Source organism: Malus domestica, chromosome 05 (assembly GCF_042453785.1).
Source record: "Malus domestica chromosome 05, GDT2T_hap1".
NCBI classification, from domain to species: domain Eukaryota; kingdom Viridiplantae; phylum Streptophyta; class Magnoliopsida; order Rosales; family Rosaceae; genus Malus; species Malus domestica.
The window spans coordinates 35,988,548-36,003,703 of record NC_091665.1 but is presented as its reverse complement, the minus strand read 5'-3'; the positions used below and the strand labels follow the sequence as shown (position 1 = coordinate 36,003,703).

Below are 15,156 nucleotides of genomic sequence, written 5' to 3'. Positions count from 1 at the left end.
AACAGTACTATAAGTGTTTCATTAAAACTCCCTTATTTTTATTCAATTAAAATTTTAAAGGATTTTAAAAACCCTTTAAAAATTCATGCAGTGGTTTAATCAGGATTTTAAATGAGTATATGACAATTTATGTATCAAGATTTTTTGTAGCACTCCTCGACTAACTAAGCATTTCAAACATTGATTCCGCTTGCATTTGCACTCTTAAACGTGGCCCTAAGCGCATGTTAAATTGGCACGTAGCTCCCTTCATGCAAGGGGACAGAGCTTCTGCCTCTGCCGTAAGAACAGTGGCAGGCCATGGGGGTTTTGCACCTGCAATCGAAGGAAAGGTTAAACTTTGAGAACACCAGTCAAATTAAGGTGCATAAGTATGATCTTTTTCTTTGCAACCGAGAAATGATGACCTCAGAGTCAGAGGTATTTTATTTTAACTGGTCCGTTGTTGGAGATACTCTTTTAAAGAATTATAATTTATTTACTTCCTTTTATATTCTTTCCTTTAACTAAAATTTATGTGCGCATCACGTAGCTTGCTTATGTTTCTCGTTCCTGCAGGTGAGAAATCCCCCCTCCTCGGGTGGAGCTCCTTTGTTTACAAGAATAATAGGTATACCTTTAGTTTGCTTCTAGCTTGATAAGGAATTTGTTTTCCGGTCTTTTTGTTATGAATTGCCAAAACCATTTTGGAATAGACATGGTTTTTACAATAACTTAAATTTGCAGTAATTAGCAATTCAGATTTGAATGGTCGAGATCGTTTTAATATCCCACATCAATCAACAAAGATGGGGTGATGTGCCTTATATGTACATGCCCACCTTCTATAGCACGAGGCCTTTTGGGGACTCACTGGCTTCGGATTCCATTGGAACTCCGAAGTTAAGCGAGTTCGGGCAAGAGCATTCCCAAGATGGGTGGCCCACTGGAAAGTTCTCGTCTAAGTTCCCAGAAACAAAACCGTGAGGGCGTGGCCGGAACTCAAAACGAACAATATCGTGCTACGACGGAGCCGAAACTGAGATGTGACAATCGTACTATTTCTTTCAAAACCTGGGTCTCCTGGGCCTCAATTGAATATTTATCGCTCTTCCTCACACACCTGCAACACCAAAACAACTCGAATTCTGAGAGAGAAGCCAACGGCAAAGTGAAGTAATAGAATTCTAAGAAAAGGAGACTTATTGCTTAGAAATTGCTTGTCCTCTTTCCTTCACTTCCCTCACTATTTCACTTGAACATTTACCACATACTACAAACAACTTTATTTTTTCCTCAAGTGCAAATTTTGCCAGTGGTGATGCCATGGTGGATAAAGTAGGTTGGTGCTATCCATTTTTTTACTTTTTATACACTTTTTACAATTTATGGCTGTCGAATCAAATGAATTAAAGAAGATAAAGAAAAAAATAACAAATTATGTGTGAAAAGTAAAATAAATGTGTGAATATCACCACCTACAAAGTATTATTCTCTAACCCATTTTATTCCTCGTTCAAACCATTCTCACTCTTCTTAGTCTAACTTCATAACAATAAAATATTACTTGTATAAAAATAAAGATAAAAAGTACAAAACCGATGGCTCTACAAAAAAAATTTCATTGTGGGACAGAAATATTAAGGTCCACTATATAATTCCTTTGTCAACACTAATCAAATGAGGCCCTCTACTTTGTGTAAACATATATACAACTTCATCATATCCTCTCAATTATTGCACTTGAACACCCCCAACCACTGTGCAAAATGCCCTTAAAAATGTCAAGCAATCCTTTTTAGAAATTGATAGGCAGAGAAGATATATAACTTATTTAGTTAATAAACATTTTAAAAAGGGGTATATATAAGTCACTATGCAGCAATCAGAACAGAAGCACATGCCATTTGATTGAAAAACACTCAAAACCTCTCACATCAAATCCAAGAATACAATGGCGGTATAATATTTCCCCAAAGCAAAAAGGAAAAAAAAAGTTAGAAAAATACACTAACAACTCAATTAACAAAGCGGTTGAGAGATACACATAATGGTAGTATCCCACACAGGACACAGCCTGTTAAAGGAATTCAAAAGCAAAAACTGACATCCAACACATGCCTTGCCTCCCAAATGCATATGCACATGATGTCTGTCTCCTTCTTGAGCTTCCACTACACCACCACCACCTCCCTCCATCCCAAACCTTTCCTTTGTCTTCAATTATCAAACTCATCTGTCTACTTCAAACCCATTAATTAAAAGAAATTAAGAATACTACAATCAATCATCTATACGTGAAAACTAACCGTTTGATACATTTTCGATGTTGATCGCAAATTTTGGCTGTGGACGCATTTCAAACCCTAATTAAAATCTCACATCTAGTCACAATTCTTTCCTCTAATCTATATTATACACACAACTCACAACCATCAAAAGTAACTACTTTTTTGTTTTTCTGAGATATAGTTAGCAAACTATATGCACACGCTTCTCTAATATTTTGAGCATCGAACACACTAGGGTTATAAATTTTGTCCATGACTTTCTTCTCCTTCTTCTTTTTCTCCCTTTGATGTCAATAATTCTACAGAAATTCTTCCAATGCCGGGCGGCGGGCTGCCAATAAGGTGCATTGGAGGTGCCTGTGGCAAGTGATCAGATGGTCGTTCGTGAGGCCTGAGGCTTGCATGAATGAATGAACGACTGTTGGACCCACAAACCTAAATCCCCTCCGAACCATGTCTTTGCTAATCGACTCTGATTTTGAAGTTTTCACTGGGATTTTGTAGCCTAATTTATACTGTGGTGAGATGGGCTTTTGATTGACAAATCCCCAGATGTACTTGTCAAATGATCCAAATTCCTTCTTAATCTGCAAGAAATTATACAAAAAATGAGTTTATTAGTATAAATACAACACATAAGTACTGCTGCTAAACCAAACGATATTACTTTTCCAAGTGCTAAATTAAAAAGGGATACTATATGTAATATTTTCAGAAAAAAAAATTGTTATTAACGATCCAAGATAATACTCTACAACTGAGAGATAAATACATATAATTATTTTGAAACGTCAATGACTCAATAATAATTATATAATGCAAACATCATGCATTGCATCACAGTTGGAGCTCACCGGTCAAGCTTTCCATCAAACAATAGAAAAAAAGAATCATAGATTATGCTTTAACCCAAAAAGAATAATAGATTAATTAAGATTCTACCCAAAAAAAAAAATAGATTAATTAAGATTCTACCAAAAAAAAAATAGATTAATTAAGATGTTAATGATGGTTAAGTTAATATTCTCTTTAATAATATTACATTATTTTAATGGGTTTCTCAAACTAATCAAAATGTTTCTTTAACAAGTCCATGAAAAGAAGGCGTGATCATTGATGAGAAGAAGAAAAAAGGTCCTTAAAAGAAGGGGACAGAATAGATGGAAAAGATTTGATAAGAGGACAAAAAACAAGAAACTGCAGGTTTTGATAGTATTTACCTCAAGAATCCTGTTAGAGTTGTCTACAACTCCTCGGATCCTGCTGATTTCAATGCCATATTCAGAAGCAATTGACATCATCTGTTTCTCACTTAAATTTGCCACAGTTTCTGCATCAAATCCTGAAAATGCATTCCTGCAGCGATGGAATATATAAATGCAATTTCTTAGAAACACACATGTTTGATCCCATCGGCTTAATTAGTAAAAATAAGCAGGATAGTAAAATAAACAACAACAAATGACTACTACTTGATCGTTCTTGCTTTCACTTTAATTGTTAAGTGATCAGTTATTGTGTGAGTATCATTATATATACTTGTCAATTGTTTTTATTAGAAAAAATAAATGACTACAAAGGCTCACCTGAAATCTTGACGTTTCTTTAAAATGGAAGTCCAATCTGAGCCAACTTGAGCTCCACTTAACACAAGGAGTTCAAACAACATCCTGCAACATGAATAAATTGAAACCAAATGAGTAAAAAAAAATAAAACAAATGATTACTTTATAAATCTCTTTTTCACCCTAATTTGTTGCTTACGTGATCAGTTATTTTGAGATAAACGTTATATACACCTCTTAAATTTTTATTTTTTTTGTGCAAAAGATGCTCAATTGGACTTACTTGTCATCATGGACAGGAACTCCCCATTCTTCATCATGGTAAGCAACATAGATGGGATCTGAGCATAAAATAAAATTAAAATAAAACAATTAATAATCAGTTAACAAACATTACTTATAATTTACATTTCACAAATTGAGTCCAATAATATAATTGAGTATAATTTTACCTGAGTTAGCCGTGATAAAGCTGCACCTTTTCTCTTCTTCAGCTGCCTTGGCTTCTACATTACTAGAAGCATCAACAGGGACAACCCTCTCAAAGTTGGCAGACTTTGACCTACCGTAATGCGCAATTCTCATCTTTCTCTGTGCATGTTGAAGCGCCATCTGCTCCCTCCTCCCAGCAGCAATGCTGCCAGGTGCCTCAATGATCAAAGAAGACGAATAACTCAACGACGCCTCGATATTTGAAGGAGAAAATCCACCATTACTAAAGCGGCCATGATCAGCACCAACATCAACACCAACGCTAGCCCGCTTAAAACTCTTGGACTTCTTCCTCTCCAATGTCTTAGCTCTTGTGGTACCTCCTGGTGTCACAACTTTTTCCGAACTCGAATTCAACGCATTAGGGTCATTTCCTCTCTTGATTGCTGGTGGCCGTGGAGACTTCGATTTTGGAGAAATGGGAGGTGTTAACAATGGTGAGGCCTTGTTGGTAGTTCTAGGACTTGTACTAGCAGAAGAAGCTGGCAATGGTAGTGGAGGTGGTGGTGGCGTCGATATTCTCTTAATCGAACCACGCCGGTCTAGGCTAGGAACCCGGTTGCAATTAGGCTGAAGGACTGGCCTGCCATTGATTCTAGCCACAATGGGTGTGACTTCAATCCCTAAGGTCACCTTGGCCTTTGAGCTGCACATAATTTCTTATGTTTATATATGTATGTATTTTGGGTTTGGAAATGCAAATAGCTAGAAGAAGGATAAGGAGTCTAGGGTTTTGAGGAAAATTTGGCTCAATAATGTGCAGAAGGGAAGAGATCAATGGAGGAGGTGGTGTGGGAGTGAAGGAGGGGGAAAGGGAGGGAATGGGGATTTTATAAAAGGAGAGGAAGGGGAGACAGGTAAAAGAGGAAGTTGTGTAACATGGGGAGGTTGGGGCCTGCCTACTTACTTGGCCATTTGGGATTGTTTCCTACTAATTATTGTTAATATTATAATTTGTTTAATGATTTATTGCATAGGAAGAGAATCAAATTGAAATTGAAATGGGGATTTGTTGGGTGGGAGAATTATGGGACTATGTGCTGAAAGCCACCATGTTTTTTTTCACTTGGGACTTCCCCCTCTTCCAACTTTACAGATGATTTTTGGATATATTCTTCTGTGATATGCCAGAACTTAAAGCTTGAGTGGTGGACAAGGAAGGTAACAATGCAAGTGAAAGACCAATTATTGATACCCTCTTTTTAGCTGGACGGAATCTCTCATTCTCTCTCAAATATTTTTTTGTTGAGTTGAAGCCAATGTGAAAATACTCGACTTTTATGTGTTACAAGTGTGAATTGAAGAACTACAAATGCTCCAGTTAAAAAATGCGTTCATGAGACAAAGACTCAAGGCAATAGGGGTAGAGAAAGATCTAGAAAGACTTGGAATGAAACTTTAAGAAAAGATAATGAGTACTTGGAGCTAACGGAAGATTTGGCGGAAAACGAGTGTAGTGACGTTTTAGGATTCATATAGCCGACCCACTTAGTGGGATAAGGCTTTGTTGTTGTTGTTGTATTGTAATGAGTTATTTTTGTATACGTGTACATAGTCAAGTAGTATTCAAAATAATGTAGGTTACATTACGTGTAAGGAGCCGAGCATTGTTCAAAGTAATGTAGAGAGTGATTATTTTATAATCAAAACCTAACGGCCCTTTTGAGTAAGCACAAGGTCACTGTGGTTCGGATCTAGTAATTGAACTAATCAAATGAAAGATATTAGAAGTCCATACAAGACCTTTCTGAACTTACACATGTAACACCATTTTATTAACTGATATCTTTATGTAATCAATAGGTTTCTCACACATACTTTCCAAACAAACTGGGCTGCTTTTGTTTCCAATTAGGTCATTATCCAGTGAAGCTCTTGATACCTTTTCTTTCTTTGATCTCTTTTTTTTTTTTTTTCCTTTTTCCAATTCGTTTTGTTTCTTTTGTATAGAAAATGCCGAAATGATACTTGCAGCCTGGAATATGGGCTTTTGAACATCTGCAAGAAGGGATGAACTAACAAAATAATGTACATGAAGAAAGGAATAACCATACCCTACCAAGGTTTTACACACAAATGTTATGTAAACATATTGGACCTGCATATTTCAACCATATTAGTGATAAATATTAGGGAATTACATCAATAATGACTCCTTTATGGAGTGATCAACTTTTTTTTATTGTGGAACCTAATGTTAAACTATTCTAACTATTTGGTCATTTCGGACCAAAATGCTCCTATGTTCGACCATTCCCTCGAGTCGGAGTACTTAATCTTTTCACATGCTAAAAGAGTTCATGACTCATTAAATTGAGTCATTTCATACAATATTTCTCCTCTAATGTTTGCTGGATGTGGTTCCAGCTCAAGCAGATATTATAGCTAATCTAAAGCATGGTCTCTAAGATATGGTGCTGTCATCACAGTGCAGAAAAACTGTTTTGGGATCTTTGCACCTTGTGTACATTGAGCGGATGACATGTGTCATCTAGTACATGTAGTGTTTTGTGAAGTCATGAGCAATTGAGATTTGTACTCGAGCTACCATAAGACTTGTCAAGCCTCATTGATGGGTTGCGGACCCTTAATTTTGTAGCCTAAGCTTTTCTATCCTCCCAGACTTTTACAAAGTCACAGACTCACAGGGCCTGCAGAGAGCATAAGAAACTTTGCTTTAGTCCCAAAAGTCAGCTGGATTCAGATTTGAAAACTTGGAACTGCAGAAGCATTTTTGATATCTTAGAATTTATTGCTCTTGGCCTAATTGATGAGAACTGACTTACCTATATTTGGAATATCCAAACTAATAACGCGTTGTTATATGATAATTGATAAACACAGTACATGATTGATTTAGAACTAATATCATCACAGTAATATTTCGAGTTTTGGTAAGTTGCTCTCACAACTGAACTGATAATAATATCATCTTGAGCAATGTTAACTGGGTATTATTAATCACCAAATCACTGTAAACTTTTTAACCCATTAGGCTAGTGGTCAAGTCTAATTGGGTACACAAAAACATGTCACATGGAAAAAGAACACCTACCTACATGGGGTGTTATAAGTTACAAACCCTATCCTTAAAGAACAGATAGCAAGCATCTAACTTTTCCTATTCATCTCATTTTAACATTCTAATTTGTATTTGGAAATGGGGTTGGTGTGGACCAAACCCTTGTCTAATGTCTATCTACAAATCACACCTCTCACCACATGAATTTTCTGGGTAATTGATTATAATTGATTTGATAATTTATTGAATTACTTTTATTTTAACAGACAAATTATAGTTTGACAATGATATATTTTCTTTTTTAGTAAGGACCCGTTATTTTTTTACACAAAATTACAATTTAACATATATGCCCAGAAGAAAATTGTGTTAACAAGCAAGATTCTAATCACTTTAATAGTGAATACTTTACAAATTCATGAATGCCAACAACCTTTCTCGACTCCTCTTCTCATCTTACAACGATAATTTAAACTGTTATTTTAAGTTCTAACCTACCAAACCATAATCTATTTCAGCTATAATATCACACCAGTGAGACATCCCATGTGATACAAAACCGACGTTTAAGCAATAATTAGTTCTCTTCTCCACAGACAAAAACAGGCAAAATCAATCATCTGACAACTTCCATTATACAACCCCGTGTGTCTACTTCTACTTCATCTTTGTATTCTTCTTTTTTTTAGTTATTTCCTAGAGCCTTCCCTTTGGAATCATCCAATTCGGATTGTACGTTTTCCCTTCAATAATTTGTTAAATCGTTGAGATTGAATCGATGAGTATTCTACTTTCATTATTTTGCTTTTTCAAACGAGCATATGGTCAGACCTAGTGGATACTTCATCATTCAACCTCTTTGGAATCATCTTTACTAGTTAATCACATTTTGTAGAGATGAAAAACATCAGATTTAATTTGGTAGACACGTTATAATGAAAAAAAAATCTATATGCCTTGTGGTTTTAATTTAATTTGATTAATCATTTCTTTTTATGTCAAACTTGGCAACCTATTTGGAATCATCTTTACTAATTAATCACATTGTGTAGATACAAAAGACTTCAAAATTTCCATATATATAAGCGATGTTGTACACTAAACTACATTAAAATGCGGAGAGAGATTAAAATTCGAGTTCAAACGAGCAAACACACTACCCTAGTCAACTTATTTAAGCTTATATATGCAAAATACACCAGATTTAGTTTACTAGTCATATTACTCTTAAATAATAAATATCTGTCCGCCTTCTGGGTTATATTTAACTTAAAATAAATATTGGGAATACTGTTGAAAAAAATTAGAGATTTAGAGGGAATTTTGAAAACGCAATTATGAAGCTCATGTGTGCTTAAAATATTAAACCTAAAATCTGGTTAAGGATGTGTCTAGGGTTTTGCCTTTTTGTTGTATTCACCGCCACTACGAGAAGCTTCAAGGACATCACATAACAAGCATATATGCATTTGCAGATATGGAAAATGTGAAGCACTTTCTGACACATTCACTTGCACAGAAAATCATATTCGTGGCAGAGATGATGACTTTTGTTTGAATTCTTGGAAAAGAAAACTCCATTTCACGGCCAAAACCCTGCATGAGAGGATTTTTATATGATTTTGCACTATTGTACGGACCAAATGGGTGGGGAATATTTGAACTTGCATTAAAGACGTGCAGGTTAGGGCACTAGTGGACATGAAACCATGGGAACAAAAAGGATATAATTTACCTTGTTTTTTGTTGGCACGGTTCATGATCATAATGTAAGAAAATGAGTATGAGATTGAAGAGTTTTAGGCCAACTATATTGGATTCAATTGGTATAGAAAAATCTCGCTGAAAGAGGAGAGCTAGTCCTTATTCAAATTGGATTGTATTATAGCATTGGAATTGATTTCCCAATAGATAAGGGAACACATTCAGTTTCCTATATGGATTTAATACGGAATTCTTATTGGTTTTGGCAAGAATTGTATATCTATATATAGTGGACGCTGCTTTTGCATATATTACGCTCATTATTGGACTTAAACTTATTGTGAGTCAAGCATTTGACTTTCGGTGAGAGAGGAGAAGGTTCACTGAGAGTTTTGCTGCTATGGCTTCGACTGCAGGTGCTCTTCATACTTGGATTATGCTTTTGTGTCTTATTGTATTGTGAATCATGCCTTGATCTTAGTTCTCTTATTTAGTCTAACGCATAAATTCATGATCCAAGTGTTGGTATATGGTCCAGCCCATGATCAATGTTCTAGATTATTCTAGTAAGCAAGAGATGAGGCTGGAGCTTGCTAGACAATTCTAGCATGTTATTAAGTTGATGGAAGAAGCTAGAGAGTACTAGCTTCCTTGGTTGCAAATGGAAAGATCTAGAAGCTACAAGTATGTGGCTAGTCTAGATTTTTCTATACTAGAGGTTTGAAGAAGGAACTAGAAACTAGTAGAATGCCAAGCCCTCAACTATAAATATGGGTGTGATGTAACCAATTGAGAACTAAGAGTGAGTAGCAAATGATCAAGTCCAAAGCTAGAGTTCCACTCCAAGAGTGAGAGTGAGAGTGTTCCACTACACATTGTGTGAGTGAAGTTTAGAGTGATAGAAAGTGTGTGTTATACTTTCTTGTATCCATCAAGCCTTGTCTTTGGCTTGGTAAGACTACTCTTGTTGTATTCATCTTTTTCATATAGTGAAGATTCCTTGTTTGGTGGACGTAGGCATAAATTGCCGAACCACATAAATTCTTGGCGTGCATTTTCTACTTTACCTTGTGCATTCTCTATCTTGTAGTACCGACATTCCTAACACCAAGAACAAAACGTTTATATGAAATTGAGGTACAATAATTATATCAATATATGTACCTGTGTACGTGAAACACATTATATTTGGTACATTTTGTTTTTATTTTTGTTACAATTATACATCGGCATTATTGGAGAGAGATGATGAGTACGTACTAATTCAAAAAGATTAACGTGCATTGGAAGCATGATTAGGAATTTTTCGAGTACCATTTTGTTTTTTCATGTATTATACGCGTTTCTGATCATGGTTTAGGATTTTCCATTTCGCTTTGGTCTAAACTCTGAAGTCATGATTTAGGAGTTAAATAGAATAAATTGGTCATTTTCATCGAATATTATTGGCTAGGTTGGGAACTCTGCAGGATAATCCCACACATGCCCCTAAATAGTGAGCTTTTTGTTTTCAAACCCTGAAAAATGTTTTGAATCTGAACTTTTTTTTGTAAGGCTGTGCGTGGGCTGATCAAAATTAGGTCAGATGTGGAGGCCTAAGAACTCTTTTTCTAGGCTGTGCATGGGCTGATCAAAATTAGGTCAGATGTGGAGGCCTTAAGAAACTACTAAGCCCATACATATTTGAGAGGATGACCATCTTCGATCTGGTTGTAAAATCATGAAGATTCATAAGATTGTCGGGGACTAAGGGTTGTGTGGCTCGGTCCAGGCTGCTGCTGTGGATGGACATAATCTCTTCTTCAAAAATACCACAATAATCTACAAGTTAGAAGTTGGTGTTAAATACTAATAGCACCCACGCCCAGGTTGTTTAGAAAAAACTTCATATATTGATGAGTTCGTTGCGGCTAAAGTCACCCAAAATGTTGAATATATGATTAAGTTTGAACCAATATCAACGTTAAATTAATTTCTTACACATGTGAACCATTTCTCGTTGTAATTAAAGGCTAACTTATTTGTTAAAGTGACCAATTCTCATTGGGGTTGTAATTAAAGACAAACTTACATCTTGAAGTGACTAAAAATATTCATTCTTGCACTTGACTCTTGCACAAATTTCATATAGTGCTTTTTGATTTAGATAATCAAAAGTGCTTTTGATAATATTGAGGCATACGAAGTCTATAATGCTTATAGATTGTACAATATTTTATAAGATTTTTATTAAAAATTTCAATGTGCTTTTGAAAAGAAAACCGTTTGTAAGCAGAAATGCTTTATAGAGAAGTATCAATTGGAGCTTGAAAACTTCTAGAAACCATTTCGAGGTTCTCCCAGAGAGTTCTCCAACATTGACTTCATGCTTATCCGTTAGCTGAAAAAGCACTTAACGAAATGGACCCAACAAAGTCCAAGCATCAAAACCAATATCATCAAATTCTCTAGGAGAAGCCAAAGACTATTCAACTCCAGAACCTTCAAGAAAATTACCGTCTCCTATTCCCTTCAGATATAAATACTCATCAAACAATTCGCCAAAACCCTCACTTAGCAAAATCTGCAAAACCACCATCCTTAACTAAAACAAGAACGCAAATTAATAGCTTTTTTCATCCAAATCTCTAAAAATGTCCCTTTTATTACAATCTCTCTTGGACCAACCCAACTTTGCTCCTTTCAAAGTTTTCGACCCAGAAATATCCAACCAAAACAACACGTACATGGACTGGAAGGAGACTTCAAATGCACACATCTTCGAGATAGATCTTCCAGGCCTTACAAAAGAGGACGTGAAGCTGGAGCTGCAAGAAAACCAAGTGCTTCATGTTAGTGCAGAGAGAAAAGCGGAGCCCGAAATGGAGGACCCCAAGAACGAGACGTGGCACTGCAGGGAGAGGGAAAGTGGCAACTTCTCGAGGAATTTCAGGTTGCCTGAAAATGTCAAGGTTGATGAGATTAAGGCTTCAATGCGCGACGGGGTGTTGGTAATTACAGTGCCTAAGGAGGACTTGAAGAAGAAACACAAGCATAAGAAGGTTGAGATCTCTGGGGATGATGAAGGACATGCTTCCAAAGGACTTGGACGTTTCGTGTGCTGCAGAGCTTAATTAGAGAACATAATTTGTCTGATTAATTTGCTTTTTTGTTTGGAGGATGTAATTTTTGTTTATGATTAATTTGTATGGTGTGAATTTGTGTGGTGATGGGGTTGTATGTGTTTAATAATACTTGTAAGGGCCTGTTGATTTCACGTATAATTGCAGATTTAATATAAGGAAAATTAATGAAAATAAGTTTATATTCTCTGATTAGCCTTTTATATTCTCTGAACTCATCCTTAATTGGGTGCTATAAAATGTACCCAAAATAGTTTAGGGCCAAATCATTGAAGGCTTGCTACATTTGGCCCGCTTCAGAAAAAAAAAGCAAATAGTAGTTTATAATTAATTTAAATAAAACAAAGTAGTTGATGTGTGAGTGTGTACCATAATATATCTTAATAGGCTAAAAAGTAATAAAATATTGAGAGGAATAAAATGTAACTACTAACTGCATGCACTATTGAAGATGGAAAATTATATTTGCACTATTTCTTAAAAAATTATATATTTTAGTATACTAGAGTGGTTGCAAGAGTCCGGACCCAAACTCTCCGGATCCTTCTTCTTTAAAGGTCGTATTGGCGTCGTGGCTTTCTCGGAATCAGCGTTGTAGGTTTTTCGGAGCTAGTTACCGGCAACATCGTAATAGTTGTCGACAATCGCGATTCTATATAAAACTGACCATGTAGAAGTTTCCTATAAACATACAAAAAAAAGTGAAGAAGAAGACCCAGGAGTGAAGGAGAAGGATTATTGAAGGAGAAGAATTGAAGAACCAGCAGCAGTAGAAACAAAACTGCAGAAAAGAAAGAAGAAGAAGGAGGATCCGGATAGGATCCTCTCCCGTTGCAAAATATGGCCAACCCATTCGAGATGGCCTTAGGGCTTGTTACTATGGTCATCTCCAACCGAATGATCTAGAGAGTCAGAGAGTCAAAAATAGCTTGAAAACGGTTTCAAACCGAGGGCCAGGCCAAAGGGTTTGTGGGCCCTATTAGACAAAAAAATGTCAAAGGGCCAACCGACTAGCCCAAACCAGCTAGCCGACCTCGGGCCAGGCTAAAATTCAAATTGCAACATCTAGTTGCTGATGTCAGCTAGCCATTATTTTTAATTTTTATTTATTTATTTTTTAACTAAATTTGTTTTTAAAATTGTAAAAATTCTTTTTTTTCCCCTATAACTTCCTAAATCATTAAACATTACATAACATTAAGTAACATTAAACAACATTAAATAACATTAAACAACATAAAAGTAAAACATTTAACAACATGAAACTTAGCCATTGGATTTGAATTTAAGTTGTAGTTTTTAAATAATAAATTATGTTTGGCACTCGGTTGGAGATGATTTTTTGTGACAGGGCTAAAACAAGCCATTTGGCCAGCCTTCGGTTGGAGATGGCCTTACCATCTCCGGCCATCTCCAACCGAGGGTCATAGGGCTCGTTTTAGCCCTCTGGCCTTCAAGATATTAATATTTTAATAAACAGTACATAGCTATATTTGCCTCCATCTCCAACCGAGAGCCAAAAAGCCAGATGACTCATTTTAGTCCTGTCACAAAAAACCATCTCCAACTGAGGGCCAATTGGCTATAGTATGGAATGTGAAGAATTGAAATAAAATAAGGTAAGACAGTATGAAATGGTGAAAAAAGTGGGCTATTAAAAAATAAATAAATAAGTGGGCTTTGACCAAAAAAGTTCCTAACCACTAAACCTAAAGTGGCCTGAAAGAACAACAAAATAAAATAAAATAAAATAAAAATAATAATAAAAAAAGATTGGTTTGGGCAAGTGGAAAAAAAAAAAAACAAAATGGGTTAGCCAACGGGCTGGCTGACTAGCTGAAGATGGCCAACCGATTGGCCCTCTGGCCCGTTTTTGTCCCATGGGGCCAACGAGCCATTTGGTCTATCCCTCGGTTGGAAACGATTTACAGGCTATTTTCGGCCTTCTGGACCCTTTGGTTGAAGATGGTCTAAGAAATATGGTCATGCATTGTTCATTAAAATATTAATTTCTTAAAGGATTAGAGGGCTAAAAAGAGTCATTTGTCCAGCCTTCGGTTGGAGATGACCTAAAGCTTCCACATTTTTTGTTTAGCAATTCGTGACCACTTTTCAAGATTTTGAAATATAGTCACTCGTGGCTTCTCTAAGGAGTTATGAGCACTTTCAACATGTCTTGAGGAGTGCTCAAACCTCTCTTGAGGTCTTTAAGTAGTTTATAAGCATTCTCAACACGCCTCAAGCAATGCTCCAACTCCTCTAGAGATGCTTCGAGTGGTTAAAATTCTTAAAAGTAGAAGGAAAAAAAAATGCTAAAGATCTTTGGAACTCAATTAATATAACCAAAATTTAACTCCTTTCGAGAAGCATCTCATAAAGAAACCCTAAATCCTAGAATATCCCTTTATAAAAAAAATATTAAAAAATGGAAAAAACTTCATTTGACAATTGGAGCAATACAGAGATGATTACCGCCATGACCTTTGTGCAAGGATGACATGCATAAATTGAGAGATGAATTCAAAATTTAAGCCACTTAGTATATGATCCAGTGATATTTCCTTTTTACTTGTAAATGAGAGTTTATAAGTTCGATTCTTAACAACGGCGGATTTGAACCATATTACTATGGTTAGCCCATTATGAGGTTATCTCACTTCTTCATCTCTTAGTGTAGATAATATCGTATGTATTGAAAACTTCATTATTTCTCTTTCTTTTGGAAATAACTAATAACTTAAAATCTAAATGACAATATGCAATTGAAGACAATAATTTGGTGTTATGACAAGGGAAATAAAAACAAACAAAACAAAATCCAAATACTAAACGCCCCTAAAAGGGATGGATCGGTAGGACACTACTGACTTTTCCCTATGCCATTTTTTTAAACAGGATAAAAGGGAAATATGCGTTTTGGACTGCTATCAAAATACTTGATTACTCAGCCCTCTAATTGTTTTTTGAGTAAATTGTAGCAA

The 15,156-nt window shown here is 35.7% G+C and overlaps 2 protein-coding genes and 1 non-coding gene across 3 annotated transcripts; 2 read left to right on the top strand and 1 right to left on the bottom strand.

The window, feature by feature from the left end:
* Window positions 1-1,867: 1,867 nt before the first annotated feature.
* LOC103409028 (uncharacterized) lies at window positions 1,868-5,436 on the bottom strand. Its single transcript, XM_008347847.4, has 5 exons — window positions 4,288-5,436; window positions 4,119-4,176; window positions 3,857-3,940; window positions 3,491-3,626; window positions 1,868-2,857 (listed from the first exon to the last, which is right to left on the bottom strand). Exons 1-5 carry the CDS (start codon window positions 4,979-4,981, stop codon window positions 2,570-2,572), a joined length of 1,260 nt encoding a protein of 419 aa, XP_008346069.2. The 5' UTR covers window positions 4,982-5,436; the 3' UTR covers window positions 1,868-2,569.
* A 6,343-nt stretch (window positions 5,437-11,779) lies between these two features.
* On the top strand, window positions 11,780-12,166 carry LOC103427932 (17.5 kDa class I heat shock protein-like). Its single transcript, XM_008366018.4, has one exon. The coding sequence runs from the start codon at window positions 11,780-11,782 to the stop codon at window positions 12,164-12,166; it is 387 nt and encodes a 128-aa protein (XP_008364240.3).
* Window positions 12,167-14,603: 2,437 nt separating this feature from the next.
* Window positions 14,604-14,704, top strand: LOC114825285 (U6 spliceosomal RNA). The gene has a single exon (XR_003773927.1). It is a non-coding gene; the product is annotated as a U6 spliceosomal RNA (small nuclear RNA).
* The last annotated feature ends 452 nt before the right edge of the window (window positions 14,705-15,156 follow it).

What these genes read in the sequence shown, in the direction of transcription:
- LOC103409028 (XM_008347847.4), bottom strand. Translation starts at nt 4,981, where the DNA reads ATGTGCAGCTCAAAGGCCAAGGTGACCTTAGGGATTGAAGTCACACCC. An exon ending in AAGAAACGTCAAGATTTCAG is followed by an intron (nt 3,627 to 3,856) that starts GTGAGCCTTTGT and finishes CCATCGCTGCAG; the next exon opens with GAATGCATTTTCAGGATTTG. An exon ending in ACTCTAACAGGATTCTTGAG is followed by an intron (nt 2,858 to 3,490) that starts GTAAATACTATC and finishes AATTTCTTGCAG; the next exon opens with ATTAAGAAGGAATTTGGATC.
- LOC103427932 (XM_008366018.4), top strand. Translation starts at nt 11,780, where the DNA reads ATGGACTGGAAGGAGACTTCAAATGCACACATCTTCGAGATAGATCTT.